This window comes from Acromyrmex echinatior, chromosome 6 (assembly GCF_024713525.1).
Source record: "Acromyrmex echinatior isolate Ae372 chromosome 6, ASM2471352v2, whole genome shotgun sequence".
Lineage (NCBI taxonomy): Eukaryota > Metazoa > Arthropoda > Insecta > Hymenoptera > Formicidae > Acromyrmex > Acromyrmex echinatior.
Genome location: NC_141857.1, coordinates 6,570,240 through 6,589,310, shown reverse-complemented (window position 1 = coordinate 6,589,310; position 19,071 = coordinate 6,570,240). Strand labels below are relative to the sequence as shown.

The window sequence follows — 19,071 nt, the reverse complement described above, 5'->3', positions numbered from 1 at the left end:
GAAGAAGAAAGATGAACTCCAAAAGTTCAGCCGAAAAAAACAGGCCTAAAAAAAAGAAATGTTTCTAAAAACGTTCAATACAGTGTTGAGCAATCGTTGCTGAATTTTGTCCAATTTTGGAATATGTTTGTCATAAAAAATCAAAAATGGTAAATTGAAAATTAAAATTTAATCAATTGAAACAAACAGCTAGTTTTCTGATTAGTTTTTTGATTAAAAAATTTAATTAAAATTTAATTTTTAATTCGCAAACTTCAATTTCCAATATGTAATTTGATACGAGTTTAATGTTCGCTAGTATCGCATTACTGCGTTCTCAATCTCATCAAAAAGAAGTATTATAACGGCTTCCGCTTGCATGTGTATATCATACATATATATATACATTTAATACACTCAACGGGAAACACATCTGCCACATCATATAGGCTATAGTGAAAGTCTCGCTACAAATGCTTTGAAGCATTTGATGGACCAATTAGAAGAAAGAATTTTACAAACTGACCAGTTAAAAAATATTTCAAAGCGTTTGCAGCATCGCGTTGACCATAATTGTGAACCATATATATATACATAAATATTGTATATAGACAATACAAAAAGATAAATATAATAGGCTAATGAGAGTCAGCAACGATAAACAGCGCAATTATTTAGTGAACAATCAATACTCAGATTGCAATATATTGGGTCATTTAAAAAGTATCCGCGGTTTTTTCATTCAAAAATTGAACAAAAAATCGCGGATACTTTTTAAATGACCTAATAAAATAAAGAAGACATCAATCCAATATCTGAGTATTGATTATTCACTAAATAATTGCATCGTTTATCGTTGCTGACTCTTATTAGTCTATTATATTTATCTTTTTGTATTGTTTAAAATTCGAGAATCCTAATATAATTATTGTTTTTTATAAATATATAGCCAACACAAAAATGTCAAATCATTAAATTGTCGTTGTACGAAAGAAGTAATATTATTACAAAAAGAATAATTTGACAATAAATTAATATTTAATCTGTAACATTTAATTCGTCCAAAAAATTTATATATATATAACAATTCTGGCATAAAATAAATTTATTCTTTTTTTACCTCCAATTTCTAATTTACTTTGCACATTACGATAATTATCTCTAGCTTTTCTTATAATTAAAAATGTCCAATTAGAAAATTACAAAGAAATTAATTAAATGATAAGAACATTGCGTGTCGTGAAACACGGATTTTAAAGGAGAGATTTATTGCTAGAAAGAGACCATCTAAATTTTTTGTTTTTGAAAAAGCAAATAAACTGTTCAAAAATATTGTAGAAAATCCATTATTAAAATTAATTATATTCGATATAACGATAATAAAATTCTTTCATTTTTCCTCTGAATTTTACCATTTTTTCATTTCGTGTAATTCACTAATTATTTCATCGTATCGTGACTGAAAGTCATAATATAATAAAGTCAATGTCAGCTGAAGATATATTAGATTTTTTAGCTACTTCTTCGTCGATTCTGGTCGAGTTATCCTAGTATAAAAGCAATATAACTGTATTTATATCATACAGCACGGTTATTACCGGCACGGAGCTCGAGAGTTCATTCGAGCTCATTCCAGCAAAAACTTAAAGAGGAATCAGATCATGAAATGTATATACGTTCGCATGACGCACTATCTAGATATCGAAACAACGAATTATCTAGCGCGAGGAATTGCGGAATTATGCGGTAAAGAATCGATTCGTCCGGCGAGACATCCGTTCGATCATCGTTCTTGCCTTCGTCCGATGCTTCGTGGGCGGGTCTCTGTCCTGCTAAAAAAAGAAATGATCAGAGAGAAATGATTCGGCTGGCTATGAAAAAGATACGGCCCATATATGGTGCAATTGAGACAACGTCCGTTATGTACATGTCCTGCCTAGTGACAGCGAAACAACTCCGTCGAAATTTTACAGAGAATTCGTTATTTTCAAAAATAGATCATGCGATTATGTTCTTTAAATTACGATCTTGAGATCCAGAAGGAGACGAGAGTTGATTTTTAATGAGGAATAATAATTCGAATGAGCGTCAACGGACTACATTATTCCGCGGTGGAGAAATTGCGATCGGGCGTGATGAGTGCTGCGGTCCAGCAGCTGGCCAATCATCGCGCTGCATGACGTCATCGCCGACCAATCAGCGCGCGCTGGAACGGTCGATTCCAGCGGGTATAAATTGCGCGTAGTAGGCGCCGCACGCCCAATAGTCGCTGGTCGCCGATCGTACGTCGTATAGTTGTTAGCAAAAGCTCCATTACTTGCTTTCGCCAACTATCGATCGCCCCGTGGTGGCTATATCCTGTTCTATTTTCTAAGAGGACAACGAACAATCCATAATACAAAATGGTAAGTCACTGAATTGTCGAATTTTTCCTTCTGCGAGCACGATCGCGGCTTTTGTCATGTCGGCGTCGCCCATTCTCGTCAAAGACGACGGCCATTTTGTAACGATTAAACGCCGGCCGGTCGTGGCGTTTGCTAAATTTAGATTGCGCCACCCCGCCTTAAAATTGCGAAGATTCCTATCGTGTACCCGTTTAATTCTTGCTATTGTTACTCTCTTCTACTCTAAGAGAAAATTGTCTCCGTTATAAATCCAAGTATTGAAGCATATTCTACGAGCAAAGCCATTGACTTCGATGAGTCATTTCAGAAAATCAATATGACGCTTTCCCTTATGTTCATCATTGGAAATTTCTAGCAAGAAACGAGTTGATACGAATTATTAGCTATATTTGATCCGTTCGCCAAGCGATCGGAGATATCCTTTTTGTGAAATATTTTACTCGATATAACGTACGTTACATGTCCTATATATCAAGTAAAAGTTTTTTTGTAATGTAGTCCAGATTTACATTAAAAGAATTAATCATCTTCAATTGCTCGATAAGCGAGCTAGCTGCACATTCTGTTATGTTTTAGTATTTTGCAAATATTAAAACTCTATAATACACGACATATATATTACAGTACTCACAATAAATATATTGTACATATAATGGAACATATTCTTTGAACATTCTCATTCTGTCTTTGATATTGAGTGAGAAGTTACATTCCATGATGGCGCTTTCAACGCTAATGCTATTTTTAGGCTATTTTTAGATCTACGAGTTTATTTGATGCTACAAATATTTCGATTTTGTAATCGGTTAATTAGTAAATTTTTTTCTTTCGATTAATCAACCAAACAAATACCTTTGAAGTATTTATAATGCCAAGTGGACTTCATTCTTTATCATTCATTAGATGTAAAACAATAAATACGGTCAAATCATATCTTTGAATGCATCCAGAGATAAAAGGCACTTAACATTTAGATACAAATCTACACAAATATTGTCTTTGTTACAATGTGTTTAGAGAGGTGATATTTGTATATGTCGTTCCATCTTTATCATTCATTATATTTGGAACAAATATAAAATAATAATATAAATAGCGTCTCTCTAATGCCATGGAATGTTAAGAAAGATAGAACGATGTTTGTGTCAACTTATCATCAAATGTAAAACATTCAATGACTCTTGTATCAATCTGTATCTCTTGCTAGGAAGCTCCAATATTAGTCATTTGTCACTGTTTTATAAAAGCCTCGGCATGATACGATGAGATGTGATATTAATGTTCTTTTAATTCATTTAGCGTGAGTGCATCTCAATCCACGTTGGACAAGCTGGTGTACAGATTGGTAATGCTTGCTGGGAGCTGTACTGCCTGGAACATGGCATTCAGCCGGACGGTCAGATGCCGTCTGACAAGACTATTGGAGGTGGAGACGACAGTTTCAACACCTTCTTCAGCGAGACTGGTGCCGGCAAGCATGTACCCAGAGCTGTCTTTATTGATTTGGAACCTACTGTAGTCGGTATGTATATTTAGTCTTTACTCTTTGACAGTGATACCTAACAAATTTTACTTACTTGAATGTTTCTATGTACAGATGAGGTTCGCACTGGAACTTACCGTCAGCTCTTCCATCCGGAACAACTGATCACTGGCAAGGAGGATGCTGCAAATAACTACGCTCGCGGTCATTACACGATTGGCAAGGAGATCGTTGATCTCGTGCTGGACCGCATTCGCAAGCTCGCAGACCAATGTACCGGCCTGCAAGGATTCCTTATCTTTCACTCATTCGGCGGTGGCACCGGTTCAGGTTTCACATCTCTGTTGATGGAGCGTTTGTCTGTTGACTATGGCAAGAAGTCGAAACTCGAATTCGCTATTTATCCCGCACCACAAGTTTCCACTGCCGTGGTCGAGCCGTACAACTCTATCTTGACAACGCACACTACTCTTGAGCATTCCGACTGCGCATTTATGGTTGATAATGAGGCGATCTACGACATTTGTCGTCGCAATTTGGATATCGAGAGACCAACTTACACGAATCTTAATCGCCTGATCGGCCAGATTGTATCGTCCATCACAGCCTCTCTGCGGTTCGATGGTGCCCTGAACGTCGATCTAACGGAATTCCAGACCAACTTGGTGCCCTATCCGAGAATCCACTTCCCGCTGGTGACGTACGCGCCCGTTATTTCGGCCGAGAAGGCTTATCATGAGCAACTCTCCGTTTCGGAGATCACAAACGCCTGCTTCGAACCAGCTAATCAGATGGTCAAGTGTGACCCGCGTCACGGCAAGTATATGGCCTGCTGTATGTTGTATCGTGGCGACGTCGTACCCAAGGATGTCAACGCGGCAATCGCTACCATCAAGACGAAGCGCACCATTCAATTTGTCGACTGGTGCCCCACCGGTTTCAAAGTCGGCATCAACTATCAGCCACCGACCGTCGTACCCGGTGGCGATCTCGCCAAAGTTCAGCGTGCCGTCTGCATGTTGTCGAACACCACTGCCATCGCGGAGGCCTGGGCCCGTTTAGATCACAAGTTCGATCTTATGTATGCCAAGCGTGCATTCGTGCACTGGTACGTTGGCGAGGGTATGGAGGAAGGAGAATTCTCTGAGGCACGTGAGGATCTCGCCGCACTCGAGAAAGATTATGAGGAGGTTGGAATGGATTCCGCAGAAGGCGAGGGCGAAGAGGGCGCCGAGGAGTATTAAAATGCAATCATTGCTCGCCCTTTTATCTCCTGATTTTAAAATATCTTATGTGTTTTGAAATAAAGTAACTGAATCCATTTGCCACGCAAATTTGTGTCTATTTGATACACTGCCCTTGTCTTAAATCACAGAACTTTTTCTTTTGTCGACCACACTAAAAATATTAAACTTGTTACTTGTTTATTATAATGTTACTTTTAGTACAGCGTTCAGATAAATTTGTTTACACAATGATTACATAATTATATCATCATCGTTACAAAACAAATTTTTATCTAACTTAAGTTTTCTAAAATAAGTTAAAAAAATTTTAAGACATTCATTACATGTTTGTTTATTCAAAATATGTGCGTTCTTATTTTTCGAAAATAAAGTATAACTTTTTATTAAAAAAAAAAATGGTAATAGTATTTAAAAAATTATAATACTATTGGAAAAATAATTTATATATTTTTTTACAATTTTATGATTAGACTCGTTACGTCCATATACAAATATTCACACGATCCTTTAAATTTAATTAACATTAACTACAATACATTTCGTAAAAAGCGAGAAATTTTATCAAATTATGTTTATCCATGATCAACTGTTTAAAAAAACATCAATGATTTATGTAAATTTGAAAAACTAATTTATAATTTAGCAACATTAATTCAATCATCGTATTCCAAGACAAAATCTTCATCATAATTAAATTCTTCGTCTGTATAATAATCCAGATATTCGGCGTGAAAATCAAAATCGTCATCATCGTCCAATTCGTCGGGTATCATACCGCGATATAACATGTTGAAACATTTGGAATCCGGATTTCGAAAATGTAAGTAAGGCGCCTCGGGATTCAACCGCGTGCCGCACAGCCAACAGAAATACGTGCCACAGTGTGAACAAGTCATCTTGTTACAGCCATCCGATTTCTGAAACAATTCGCCAACGGATATATTAATCACCCAATAACATAATAATAATAAGCATAAATCTTATATCTATGAAACAAATTCGATTTTGTACCTCGATTGCAGTTTTACAATGAGGACAGTTGTGACTATTATCATTAATCCAATTTTCAGACATTGTATTCTCTAACATCGTTTGAAACTGTCTCTTGCCGTAATGCTTTTCCATTTCGGCCTTCTTCTCGTTGCTGGCTGATTGATATTCATTCAATAATCGTTGTTTGTCAGCTATTAATAAAATCAACAGACGATATATATTAATATTAATATAAAATATAAATTCTAAAAAAAACTTTTGTTTGGAACTAAATGATATAAAAGCGAATAACGTGTTATATGGAGTGGAGTAAGCCATTTTTGCAAACTTAGCTTGAAGTCATTGATGCAATCTACTGAAGCAAATATGTTGAAAAAAATTTTTTGTTTCTCGAAAGCATAATTAAGTGATTTACACCATTATAGCTTTCACCTCTCCATATGTAGAATACAAACCCACAGGATTTAGACGCATACCCGAACTAATTTTGCAGGGTTCTACTCCATGATAAACCATCTTACAACGAATACAGAATGCATATTGACAAACAGGACATCTCGCCATGTTATCATCAGGATCGCGAGTGACTGGATACTGACAGTGTCGTCTTGGACAATAAACTATATCCATCATAGTATCTAACGTAGTACTTAACAATAAAGAATCGTACTTTGAAAATAACTCCGAACTTACCAACTCTTTTACCTGCAATAAAACCAATTATCACAATAAAATCAGTAGGATATTCAATATGAATGCAATACGAATATATAATATAAATACAATATAATTAACATAATATGGTATATGAAATAGTTACTTGGCTGGGTGTAGCCTCAAACTTGCACTTCTCTTCAGGACAACAAATATTCTGTACATTTCCATCTTTGATCTTTACTTCAAAATAACCTCTAATGCAATCTTTACAGAAAGTATGAGCACAAGGCAGAAACTGTGTGCAATGCTCCCCTGATTTGTCGGTGAAGCAAATATTACACGTGTAAAAATTCTTTTTGAATTCAATTTGTTTTCGTTTCTCGTTATAATCGATCAACATCTGAATAGGATTCCTACCGATCGGACAGTCTAAAATGGCTCTTTTGTCGATGACACTGGTTTTTTTAGACACTCCACTATCTCTGTTGACTTCGCTGTTAGATTGCTTGTTAGGCTCATTTACTTCCTTGTTTGTCTGCGAGCTTTGTAATTTTTCCACTGTTCTTTTGTAAGATGTGTACATGCAATCCATATCTATACGGTCCTTTATCTTTAAATAGCTAAGCGTTTTATCCTGGAGAAACTCTACCCAAATGAATAAGATCTCCTGCTTGCTGTTCTCCCATAATGTGTCAAGCTTTCTGCATAACTTAGACAATACTACTGGATACAACCAAGAAGAGCATAACATAAACGTAGGTGCTGATATGGATGGATAATTCTCCGGCAGTGTAACGTGCAATGTCAAGGGTGGTAAATATGATATCTGTACTTCCTGTGCCAAGTCCACTTCGTGTCTCAGATCTTTGTATGACAAATGACATTTTGTTGGCAGATTTATAAATATTTTAAAGGTACATTCAAACCGGCCGTTCTCCTCGTGATACGAGAATTCTTCTTCAGTGTAAATGCTTTCCAACGCGGTGACCTCGTCCTTTTGTTTCTCGTAGTCCATCGACTGAAAAACAGAACCAATTATCGAACTCTAAATCATGCGTACATTTTCTAATAATGAAAAAAAATCTCTTACTCAGCAAATCTGGAAATTCTGAGCGCTTTAAACGGGTTACGTTAGGCCTCACGATTAATCGTGATGCACTTTGCGATTTGGCTATCAAAAGCGGAGCATGTTGTGGGCGACCGTTTGAGAGGAGGAGGTTATGCGCTCGAGTCGAGTTCCGAAGATATTTCACGTTTGCTCCGAATAACTGCAAATTCGTCACGCGGCTTGCCCGAGGATCTTAAGGTGCCAAGTGAGACACAGGTAGAAATCTCGTACACTGTCTCGTGAATAACGCAACAATGCGTAACAAGACCACGATCACGATGAAAACTTGATGACACTGCGCGTAGTGCACTGCACAGCGCTCAACTACTTGACATGACTAATGTTTTTTTTTTTTTACGTTTTATGATGAAAGGTCAAAAAAATGAAAAAGTACATTATTCAGGAATAATACATCGTAATTATTATTTTTTAAATATAAATAATTTTTAACAATAATATTAAATAAAATATCATATGTCATTTAAACTCAGTATAAACATATGTTGTTTTATGAACAAAATCTAATAAACGAAGCAAGATTCTACCGAAGAATACCAATAAAAACAATTAAACGCGATAAAATAATAATAATTAAAAAAAGAAATGATATATAAATTCAGAGAGAAAGAAGTACAATTCTTTATTCATTTATATTAAATTTCATTTCGATATTTATTTTGATTATTTTTCCTCGATATTTTTCTTCAATATTTTTATTATTTTCGGCGACTTATCGATTTTCGAGACAGTCTCGTAGTGTCTATGGTAGCCAAAATGGACGTGTTCTTACCTCGATCCGAGTATTGCATCATCTTTAATTTTTCAAAGTTTTTCTACAAAGTTTAACATTTTATTTATATTATTCTATTTACTTTTTTATGCGGTTACATTGAAAGTTGGGATTTGGATGCTATATATCGAAAAAGACGGGACTAGCCTAAAGAAGATCTTCGAGACATATCGAGACAGATTATCGATACGCATACATATGGCGGCGCCCAGGAGATAAATGTTCAGTATGTGTTCAATCAGTACAGTGTTGATGCATTATGTTAATATGGCACTATTGGCATATCGTTGACACGTCGAAGTCGATACAAAGCCGACGTCAATTTTTCCATTTATCACGGCCGCTTATCGCCTTCGTGAGTCGTTGACTCGCAAGTGCTCAAAAACTAAGACCGGTGTCCGAACGTTCATTATTCAACGTTTCAACGATGAGTACCGAGGACGAAATGTTGAAGTCGTCAATCCCGATGTACGTCAACGCGGTGATGTCCGTGTGCGCGTTCAGTTTGACCGTACACCTGATTCCGAGGATAAAATCCATGTTTGTCCAAGCTAACCTCTACGGTGTCGACATGAGTAAGAGGTGCAGTGGAAAAATGTGAGTAAGGATGAACTCAATACCGTTTAATCTTTACTGAGCTGATTGACTCTACGATATACATTTGTTAATTTTAATATTAAAGCACATAATTATAATCCTTTCGGTTTTTATCTCGTGGAGTTGATCAATTTACCTTTCCAGAGGCTCATTTGAATATGAAACATTCATTGTTTTTATATATTTTTCTATCGATCATTCTGTATGTAAGCAATAGGCCTGTTCTTTAATAGGCTGAACTTTTGCACCAGTTCATTTTTCTTCCTTTTCTCTTTAAAAGGAAAGAAGAGGAAAGAAGATAAACTAGTGTAAAAGTTCAGTTAAAAAGAACAGGCCTATTGCTTGACACACAATCGACTATATTTTTACAGACCAGAGGCGATAGGTGTTGTCACTGGATGTGTATTTCTTATAACAATGTTCCTATTTATTCCTGTACCATTTACTGATTGTCTATTTAGGAATGTAAACTTTCCACATAATGAGGTACAGTACAGATATCAGTCAGAAAATGTAGCTAATTTCCTTCTTTTCTATTCTGATTATAGAAAATTAAACTAAAGCTGCTTTTCTTTTAGGAAATACAGTTGTTGACACAAATATTGTTTTATCTTTGTTATTCAGAATGCCAAGGAGGATAGAATGATGTTTGTATCGTTTCCTAAAAAGAAAGCAGCTTCCTAAGATTAATCAATAACTTAATAGGAAATATAACTTACATTTAATCTAAAAATATAAGATATAAAATATGATATTCTATATTATTCTCTAATTTTACATACGTAGATTTGTAAAGCATAAGCTTTCTATTACAGTTTGTTGATTTTCTGGCTGCATTATTGTCCATATGTTGCATGCTACTCTTGGGCTTTGCTGATGATGTTTTGAATCTTCGTTGGCGGCATAAATTACTTCTGCCAACTATAGCATCTTTGCCATTACTGATGGTTTATTATGTCAACTTTAACTCCACGATAATCATCGTACCAAAACCGTTAAGATCGTGGTTTGGTTTCTCGTTGGATTTATGGATTTTTTACTATGTATATATGGGAATGTTAGCAGTGTTTTGTACAAACGCTATAAATATATTAGCCGGGATAAACGGTTTAGAGGTTGGGCAAAGTTTAATTATCGCCACAAGTATTCTCATCTTTAACATTATCGAATTATTTGGCAGTCAATGGAAAGCGCATCAATTTTCAATATATTTTATGCTGCCTTATATAGCAACTTCTCTCGCATTATTCAAATTTAATTGGTAAGTTAAACTAAAGTGTTTTTATTTTAAAATATTACTAATAATAATAATTATATTATGATAATATGACATAAAAAAAGGAATATTTGGATAAGAGGAGTTTCAAATTGTCAGGCATATAAGTTGTATGTATAAACCATTTAACATTTATATTTTGTCAACGTAATATTTTAGTGTATAAATTTAGTATAATATTACATTAGTGTACATTGAGTATTGAGTATGAGTTAATATCACAGTCGGGTGCGACCAATACGTCAGTAGTAATCTAGTTTAGCGTAAAAATTCTCTACCAACCAGTCGTACTTCCACGTGTTATTGAGAATCGTTTCTGGCGCGAAGTAGGAATCCCTAGACTTGGAGACTCTCAGAAGATTGGTTTTACCGTCTAACCACAGTCCGCTACCTATTAGGTCCTCCACAAACGGCACGTCGATAGTCTTCTCGATATAAATCTCCTTAGACTGAACTTTATTGCGAAGACCGATAATAATATTTGCGGGCGCCTGGCACAAATTACAGTACCACCCACCGTAATGATTCAAATCTCCTATGACTAATCCCAAAATATCTCTCTCGCTGGTGTCTCCGTCCAACTGTTGTCGCAATACAAGCGAGTTGGATTGATAGGCATTGCGCATCAAACCGACAGTATATGCGCCGAGTGTGATCGTTGTCTTGAGCGGATGCTGCCAAAAGAAGCCGTATATTGACCATCTTAATCTAAATCCGATAGGCTGAGGCCAACCGTCGTAAACTTTGAGGAACATTAATGCCCTGGAGTTCAGTATCTGCTCCGGCTCCGTTGTCACATAGATGTCGTCGTCCTTTAGATTCTGCACCACAGTCTTGATTTTATCCCAAACGTATCTCGATACTGTCCGGGATGGTTTGTGGGACTTGGTCGCCACATTGATGTACAGAATCTTTTTTTGCTCTCGCTGTAACAGTCCTTTGGACAGTTTGTGCCGGAAATTATCCTCCGCGTTATTGAAATCACAAATTACAAAAAGATCCACTACGTTGTAGAGTTCCTCCACTATCACCTCAGCGATCGCCGAGTTGTAGTCGCTTATAAAAAAGGTGTGAATAATGTGCCTGGCAATTTTGCGATGTTTCAGGCTAACGTTCTGCTTCGACGCCATGATTGCCCTCCACACGACTTCTGGTTGTCCGCAATCCAAGCCATGCCATCCTTGATTGCAGATACATCTTTCCAAATGCTCATTGCTTTTCGTTTTACGCTGGTCCATTCCATGTTTCCAGCATATGGTATGATTGTATACTTCAAACAGCCTAAACGTCTTGACATCTTTCAACGCTACCTCCCCATTGATTGTCTGGTAGATTGATGACTTTTTACGATTGCCCTGATTTACGTGCAGTTCCTTCAATTAAAAAAAAAATTAGTTCTAAAGTATTTCGAATAAATACGTCGGTTTACATGATCAATCACAAATTCGCAGCACCTGCGATGCCTCAAACTTGACGAAACTGACGGATGCACGAGTCGTAGATGCAGCTAATTCGGGCGGCGGAGTTGTGGCGACATAGATCATAACAATCAGAACTTGCAAGACTAATAGAGTATACAGCAACGCCAGCTTCCCATCTAGACGGACCTGCATGGCACTGATCCCTGCGCTCAGATAGTTCAATTTCTCATCTTACGTTCCCGAAGAGAAATCTTGCTAGCTGTCTGAGACATCTTCGTTGAAATTACAGTCTCATGAATATCATCTGAAAACATAATCAGTAACTTAAATTTATATTTTTATCAATTTTCGATTTTTTTTTGTTAAAGAGATCAATATTCTACACCGTGCATTTCTACTTAAAACCCACTCTAGACGATCTACAACTCGTTTTAGAATACAGGATGGAATTCTATTTATAATTTTATGTGCCATGCAGAGAACAATTGAAGACTCGGAATGCATACGCATATATATATATATATATATATATATATATATATATATAAAACATATTACATACGTATATACTATATATATTACAATATATACGTATATATATCAAAGAAGAAATTTATCCTGAAACTCGCGGATTACAGATCGTCTCGAGTTGAACGCGATTCGTTGACCTCATTTCTCGATATGACGTTTCTTAAATTTCCTGTGTATATATCTCCCTGATTTATCATTCATACGATATTCTTTTCAGTCATGCTAAAAACTAAGTGGCATCATCGCCGACAGCCGATCCGCTGCATTGCAGGAAACATATACCGTCCGCCAATTGGATTCCGCGCGAGTTAAACGTCCCGGCAGCCTCCGCCCCGCACGCATGTCATTGCCCACAACTATATTACATAATAAAGCGTCTCTCACAATGCGATTCGACGACGACGACGCCTTCGATGATGATCTCACCAGATGACGGTATGGTGACGTCACCGCGGCGCAACGTGCCATTTAATTCGCTATGCCTGTTGATCGCCGGATAAGCCGGTTTCGTCGGCAATTACACGATCGACGATTATAAGATGATTGGCGACCGGCGACGCACTACACCGTGCATACTTCTAGTCTCGTCGATAGTCGTTGCTTGACTCAGACTGACTAGCTGCAACGGGGGGGAATAGGGGAGAAGGACATCCCCCCGAGATCCAGGTGCACCTTCTGTCTCCCTCCCCCCGGCCGGGTAACGGCGCGTACCGCGACGACGTGAAAAACCACGCCCGAGCGCCGCAGCAGCCGACGATTCCGCCCGTCGTACTCGTCGACGAACACACTCTCGCCGATCGTGACTATTCGCAGAGCGCACGCGTCTTACGCCGGCGTCAAATTGTATCTATGTGTCACCCCTTCGTCCCGCATTGCAATGCATGAGCAATCCGTCCTGCGAACGAGGCGGATCCGCCCATAAGTCAGAAACTGGATCATTAATTCTAGAATTAGCCAAGTTCGAGGAAAAGGAGCGGCTCTCTCTTCGCAGTTAGAAACGATTCCCGAGCTCCACGTTTATAGTCATCATAGTAGCCCTGACAGTTATAGAGCAATGGCGCTCGATAATTTCACTTTGGTAATTTCCTATTGGAGCAATGCCTCGCATGTGTTTCGCACATGCTTGTGATTTCCTATATTTATACGAAAAAGAATATGTCTGCATAATAAATAAGATAAAACGCGCAAAAAAAAGATATAAAACATAATTTGTGAGAGAAAATAGCGCTTAAATGGCGCAACGATCTGTAATGTGTTCGCGTAAATATATATAATGATAAAATATGTACATATTTAATTTATAATATGTATGAATTTATATAATTTATTAAATGTTACGTTGGAGTAAAGGAATAATGATGCTTTGTTCAAGGTATCCATCGCAAGTTTTCGTAGGCGACACGTTTTGTTATCTGTCGGGAATGACTTTCGCCGTCGTCGGTATCATAGGCCGCTTCAGCAAGACGACTTTATTGTTTTTCATTCCGCAAATAATCAATTTTCTATATAGCATACCGCAGCTATTCCATCTTGTATCGTGTCCTAGGCATAGATTACCAAAGTGAGTTTCAGAAATAAAAAATAATTATGTTAGAAAATCTCATCGAAAGATCTACTCATAACATGATTTTATTCGCAGATACAATGAAAAGATGGACAAATTGGAGCCTAGTAGAACTGTGTTCTACAAATCAGACCTTGGCACACTTGGTATGATAGCATAGTTTATCTTTTATAAAGAAAAAAATTGTACATATTGTTTAGAATTATATTTTATCTTATTAGGGAAGCTATCAATGTGGATATTTCGAAAATGTAAATTAATAAAATGGGAAGAAGATTCGGAAGGCTTTGTGACTTGCAATAATCTAACTTTGATTAATTTTATATTGATCAAGACTGGTCCATTGAGAGAACCAAAACTTACGTCCATTTTACTGATAATTCAGGTAATTTAAAAAAATATATATTTAATAATTTAAAGTATATAACATTAATATTTTTCAGATTATTAGTAGTTTGTTGGCATTTGTTATAAGATATCCTTTGGCTTCCATATTTTACGATGTTTAAATAAATACAAGAATGTTGAAATATATTAAAGTTGTATTAAAGTCTTAAATTTATTATTATTAGCGTGTGATCATAATTCCTCTATTTCTTTCATAAAATACCAAAATTGCATTAGAAATTTTAAATCATCATTTTTTTATGATTTTAAATTATAAATATAAATATTTATTTTATTAATATATTATTTTTTGTATACAAGATGAAGTAAGGAATAATAATAGAATAGCTTCTGTATAAGTTTCTATTATATAAACTTTGTACACAACTTGATTAAAAACAATTGCATAAAAAGATAATTTTTATCAAATTCCAATAATAGGGTATTCATAAAGTATTGTAAGTAAAAATAATATTGATAAATATTTCATTCGTTAAAAATTATAAGATTTGTAGATATCGTAAAATTATTTAAATGATACACAACAAATTTTAATATTTGCATAAGCACATGATCTTACAAAGTAAAACTTGAGCAATTCTAAATAGTTACAAACTTCATTTGCTAACAAATACTTTAAAGCTTTGATAATCTACAATAACTGGTGCATTACATTACTAACTTTTTTTTTATTATAGATCAAATGCTAATAGATCCAATATATCAAAGTTAATTCTTTAAGTGTTGTATAAACTTAAATTATATTGAAACTGTTTTAATATAAAATAATACAATATGATAAAAAAATTGCATATTACAGTTTTTGGGATACCCTGTACGTATATCGTGTTTAAGATTGATGTGCTAACATAAAATTTTAATTTTTTAATAACAGTGATTTTTTTATTTTTCATTTTCTTCATAATTTAAAACATGGAATTCGGAACAAATCGAGACGACGAACGAATGACGTCCATACCTAATCGATTCTTTATATTAAGTTGTGCTTTTGCAGCATCTCTCAAGCTGTATATGTGTGTCAATTCCATGAATGTACGACATAATACTAAAGCCTTGTCAAATAATCTTATTGCTTCCTCTATATTTCCTCTGAAAGAAAACATGAATTTAGAATATTTTCAAATGTCTTTAGTTTCTTTAAATAATATATTGTGTAAATCACATGTGTGATTATAGTTAGTTCATTTTGAAAATTTCAATATATAATAATTATTAGAAACCATACATACCTTTGTACTTCAATACTTCCTAATGATTCATATGCAAGCTCGCATTTCTCATCCAATTCTAACGCTTTGTGTATGTATTCCACAGTTTTATCAACATTACCATTCCATTGTAATTGCAGTAAGCCTCTGTGCACATAAACAGTTGCATTATCCGGGTCTTGCTCTAATGCTTTAGCATAATAAGTATCAGCCTTTTCAAACTGTTGAGTTTCGGACATCATCTACGATAATTGAAAATTCCATCAATGAACCAAAATGTGTACAACACAATGATAACAATTTATAATTCACTTTTCTTTAATTCCAATTGTTTTTCTTAAGAAATATTATAAATAGTTGTACATACCTGAGCATACGATATATAACAATATATACATTCAGGAGGATTTGGATACTTTTCCAAAGCTCTTTCAAAATCTTTCACAGCCACTTCGGCTAATCCTATATCTCTATTGAACACTGCAAAACGATAATCCGTGTAACATTTTTGCGCGTATGCTATGCCGAAATTTGGATTGTATTCAACAGCCTTTTCAAAATCGCGTTTAGCTTCATCTATTCTGCCCATGAGCAAATTTACCTGAAATGACAAAAAATAGTATTGTTATGTTATTTTATAATTCTGATTTTGCATTAGTCGCAAGTCGATCGCAAGCTTGTTAATTTAAAAATTAACATTTCAGATTGGCTGTCGCAATAAATTGCAATCAATGTATAGACCCAGGGTAATATATATATATATATATATATATATATATATATATATATATATATATATATATATATATATATATAAAAGAAAAATATGCTGAATTACAATATGTGTAATACCTGTCCTCTATGATGATAGATATCACTGTAACTTGGATTCATACTAATAGCTAATTCAAAGTCCTTGAAAGTCATATCTGGATTATCCAGTTGCATGTATAAGGCCGCTCTTTTTATCAGGGCATTTATCCTCACATCATCAGATGCATCTTTGCTGTTCAATATATTTTCAAAATCTTTGATTGTAGCATCGTGCTCACCCAAAAGTAAATAAAATGTAGCTCGTAATAGTAACACCTCTAATCTAGATGAGGATAACATATCAAATTCGGGATTTTTAATGATTTCCGTGCATAGCGGTATTATATCGTCGTACTCCATATTTTTTACCGCTTGCAATGGTTTCTTGAGAAATCTGATAACAAGTATTACATTTTTTAAAAAGTTAACACCATAATTCAGAAATAGTCTTCTACTTATACTTACTCTGGAATATTTTCTGGATGTTCAAGTCTAGAAAATACTGGATCCTTGGGAAAAGATATAATGTATGTTTTGATAAAATGCTTACTTGGCATTACAAATTTTTTGTTTGCCAAATTTTCCTGGGCATGTTGTCTCCCTGAAAATAATTTTCAGTGTCTAAACTTCTCTGTTCCTATTTCTAATTCTACAAAAGTTGTAGCAGCATTTTATTTAATACCAAGTAACTTTTTTAATGTATGTGACTCACCGAGCTTTTCCAAAACCTTATCTGCCGTTGAAAGGGAAGTTTGATTAGAAAATCCTTCATAAATACACGCGGTAGTCACATCCTCCAAAGCAGCTTCCAAGTCCCCTGTTTGCTCCAAAGCACGTGCCCGACGTAACAAAGCTTTGGCATATTTTGGATTTAGTTCTAAAGCTTTTGTACAGTCTGCCTTTACAGCACTATATTTTTTCTATAAATTATAATTACCATTGTGTAAACAGTGAAATTTATATAAATTTTAACAATGAATTGAAGTAAAATTTTCACATCATGTTTATTATTATATTACTATTAATTTTATTACCAATTGCTCATAAGCAGCTGCTCTATTTTGATAAAAAGTTGCGAGGTCCTCTATGTTTTCTATTGGACAAATGTCGATTGCTTTATTATACCGAGCAATAGCTTCATCATATTTTCCAGTTTTGAACTCTACATTTCCTGCATTCTTATACTTCTGTGCCTTTTGTAAAAGAGTCTAAAACAAAAGAATTTATTTGGGTCAGTCACGAAAGTATTTTCTTCTTTTTTATGTTAATTAAAAAAATATATAATGCCATTATAGATACTATGTTTATATTAAAGTTCTGACAAATGGATAAATATATTGGAAGTCTCGATTGATCAAGAAAATCCATTTATCATGTACAAACTATATATTACATTACAATCTCATTGCCATAAGGTTCAATAAAGCTTGCAGACAATACTGTTTACTGAAAATTATCACTCATGATAATATGTCATTTTGACATATTGATGATATAATTCTAGCTGTTAACGATACATGGATAGTATATAAATTTATTCTGTTTCTTAGGAACTAAGAAGCAGAACCAACAATGATGTTGATAAGCGTAAGATATCCTCTTTTTTTAAATTTCGGATAAATGGATTTTCGCAATCTTTCGGACACTTCTAGATAAAGCAGGCGGTTTTAACCTCCGATTCAGCCGCGGGAGAAGGCACTTTGAGTGGATAATCGCCGTCGATAGAGATCTGCTTGTCGGCGGGCGCGCCGTTTTCCTTGGCTGCGCCGCTCCTGAACTTGTCACGTTCCGGTTTGTCAACGTTATTGCTATTCCTGTTCCTGTAGTACATGTAGCCAAGGCCGAGGGCAACCGGTGCTCCGACCACCAAGGCGAGCTGCCATTTCGGCAATGGGCTGCTGCCTGCCACGCCGCTCGAGGCGGTCATTTCTTCGATCAGAAATCTATTAGCCGCACACAAACCGTCACGACGTGACACCCGGCTGACCCGGCGCTACCGGGCACTACCGAGATCGCGATGAGGAGACTAGATCGTGAATCTCTCACCGACGTAAGAGACCGCGAACTGCGAGAATACGAAGGAACACGTGGTCCAAGCAACGATCATGCGGATGCCACTTCTCACTATCCCTCGAACTCGATCACGTTTACGTTGCAGACGTTGGAATGATCTTCTCGATCGTCCTCACTTATCCTCCTTAGTCCGCTCGATCCTCCTCAATCGGCTCGATCTTTCTCGGCACCAAGTGCACCGACGATTATCGCGATACACGGCGGTCGCCTGAACTTGAATGATTCCTTACAATAGCGCCCCCTTAGTGAAAGAATCAACTTTAAAGAATAGCGACTTCGACTTTGATTAGCTCACACTGCATATTAATTTATCGAGGAAATATTATTTTGTTACATTTTGTGGAAGACAGATTTTTTTACATATCATGAATAGAATAATTAATCTTACTCAATACATGGAAAGAAAACATCGCAATTAGAGATGACAGATTATATTACATAATAACATTAAAATACAAAAACAAATATTAAGTAAATAATAAAGCAAAATAAAATAAATACGTAAATAATAATACTAA

At 35.6% G+C, this 19,071-nt stretch overlaps 5 protein-coding genes across 8 annotated transcripts; 2 read left to right on the top strand and 3 right to left on the bottom strand.

The window, feature by feature from the left end:
* Window positions 1-2,212: 2,212 nt before the first annotated feature.
* On the top strand, window positions 2,213-5,201 carry LOC105154069 (tubulin alpha-1 chain). The gene is made up of 3 exons (XM_011069326.2): window positions 2,213-2,384; window positions 3,684-3,906; window positions 3,982-5,201. The coding sequence occupies exons 1-3, from the start codon at window positions 2,382-2,384 to the stop codon at window positions 5,109-5,111; spliced, it is 1,356 nt and encodes a 451-aa protein (XP_011067628.1). The 5' UTR covers window positions 2,213-2,381; the 3' UTR covers window positions 5,112-5,201.
* A 228-nt stretch (window positions 5,202-5,429) lies between these two features.
* On the bottom strand, window positions 5,430-8,209 carry LOC105154067 (E3 ubiquitin-protein ligase RNF14). Its single transcript, XM_011069325.2, has 5 exons — window positions 7,855-8,209; window positions 6,928-7,782; window positions 6,584-6,812; window positions 6,126-6,298; window positions 5,430-6,031 (listed from the first exon to the last, which is right to left on the bottom strand). The coding sequence occupies exons 2-5, from the start codon at window positions 7,777-7,779 to the stop codon at window positions 5,768-5,770; spliced, it is 1,518 nt and encodes a 505-aa protein (XP_011067627.1). The 5' UTR covers window positions 7,780-7,782; window positions 7,855-8,209; the 3' UTR covers window positions 5,430-5,767.
* Window positions 8,210-8,355: 146 nt separating this feature from the next.
* Window positions 8,356-14,601, top strand: Alg7 (Alg7 dolichyl-phosphate N-acetylglucosaminephosphotransferase). Its single transcript, XM_011069322.2, has 7 exons — window positions 8,356-9,259; window positions 9,631-9,745; window positions 10,075-10,520; window positions 13,860-14,048; window positions 14,127-14,197; window positions 14,273-14,436; window positions 14,495-14,601. The coding sequence occupies exons 1-7, from the start codon at window positions 9,090-9,092 to the stop codon at window positions 14,558-14,560; spliced, it is 1,221 nt and encodes a 406-aa protein (XP_011067624.1). The 5' UTR covers window positions 8,356-9,089; the 3' UTR covers window positions 14,561-14,601.
* On the bottom strand, window positions 10,644-13,285 carry Mgat3 (beta-1,4-mannosyl-glycoprotein 4-beta-N-acetylglucosaminyltransferase). Of its 4 annotated transcripts, none has more exons than XM_011069319.2 (3): window positions 12,872-13,285; window positions 11,990-12,260; window positions 10,644-11,908 (listed from the first exon to the last, which is right to left on the bottom strand). In XM_011069319.2, the coding sequence occupies exons 2-3, from the start codon at window positions 12,146-12,148 to the stop codon at window positions 10,778-10,780; spliced, it is 1,290 nt and encodes a 429-aa protein (XP_011067621.1). In that variant the 5' UTR covers window positions 12,149-12,260; window positions 12,872-13,285; the 3' UTR covers window positions 10,644-10,777. The 4 variants fall into 4 exon arrangements, with proteins under 4 accessions (XP_011067621.1, XP_087263212.1, XP_087263214.1 ...); XM_087407086.1 differs by having other exon boundaries at window positions 12,914-13,285; XM_087407088.1 differs by lacking the exon at window positions 12,872-13,285 and adding an exon at window positions 12,770-12,787.
* Window positions 14,602-14,787: 186 nt separating the features above from the next.
* On the bottom strand, window positions 14,788-18,792 carry Tom70 (translocase of outer membrane 70). The gene is made up of 8 exons (XM_011069323.2): window positions 18,153-18,792; window positions 17,515-17,688; window positions 17,193-17,400; window positions 16,946-17,081; window positions 16,520-16,874; window positions 16,035-16,268; window positions 15,689-15,909; window positions 14,788-15,548 (listed from the first exon to the last, which is right to left on the bottom strand). The coding sequence occupies exons 1-8, from the start codon at window positions 18,405-18,407 to the stop codon at window positions 15,365-15,367; spliced, it is 1,767 nt and encodes a 588-aa protein (XP_011067625.1). The 5' UTR covers window positions 18,408-18,792; the 3' UTR covers window positions 14,788-15,364.
* Between the last annotated feature and the right edge of the window lie 279 nt (window positions 18,793-19,071).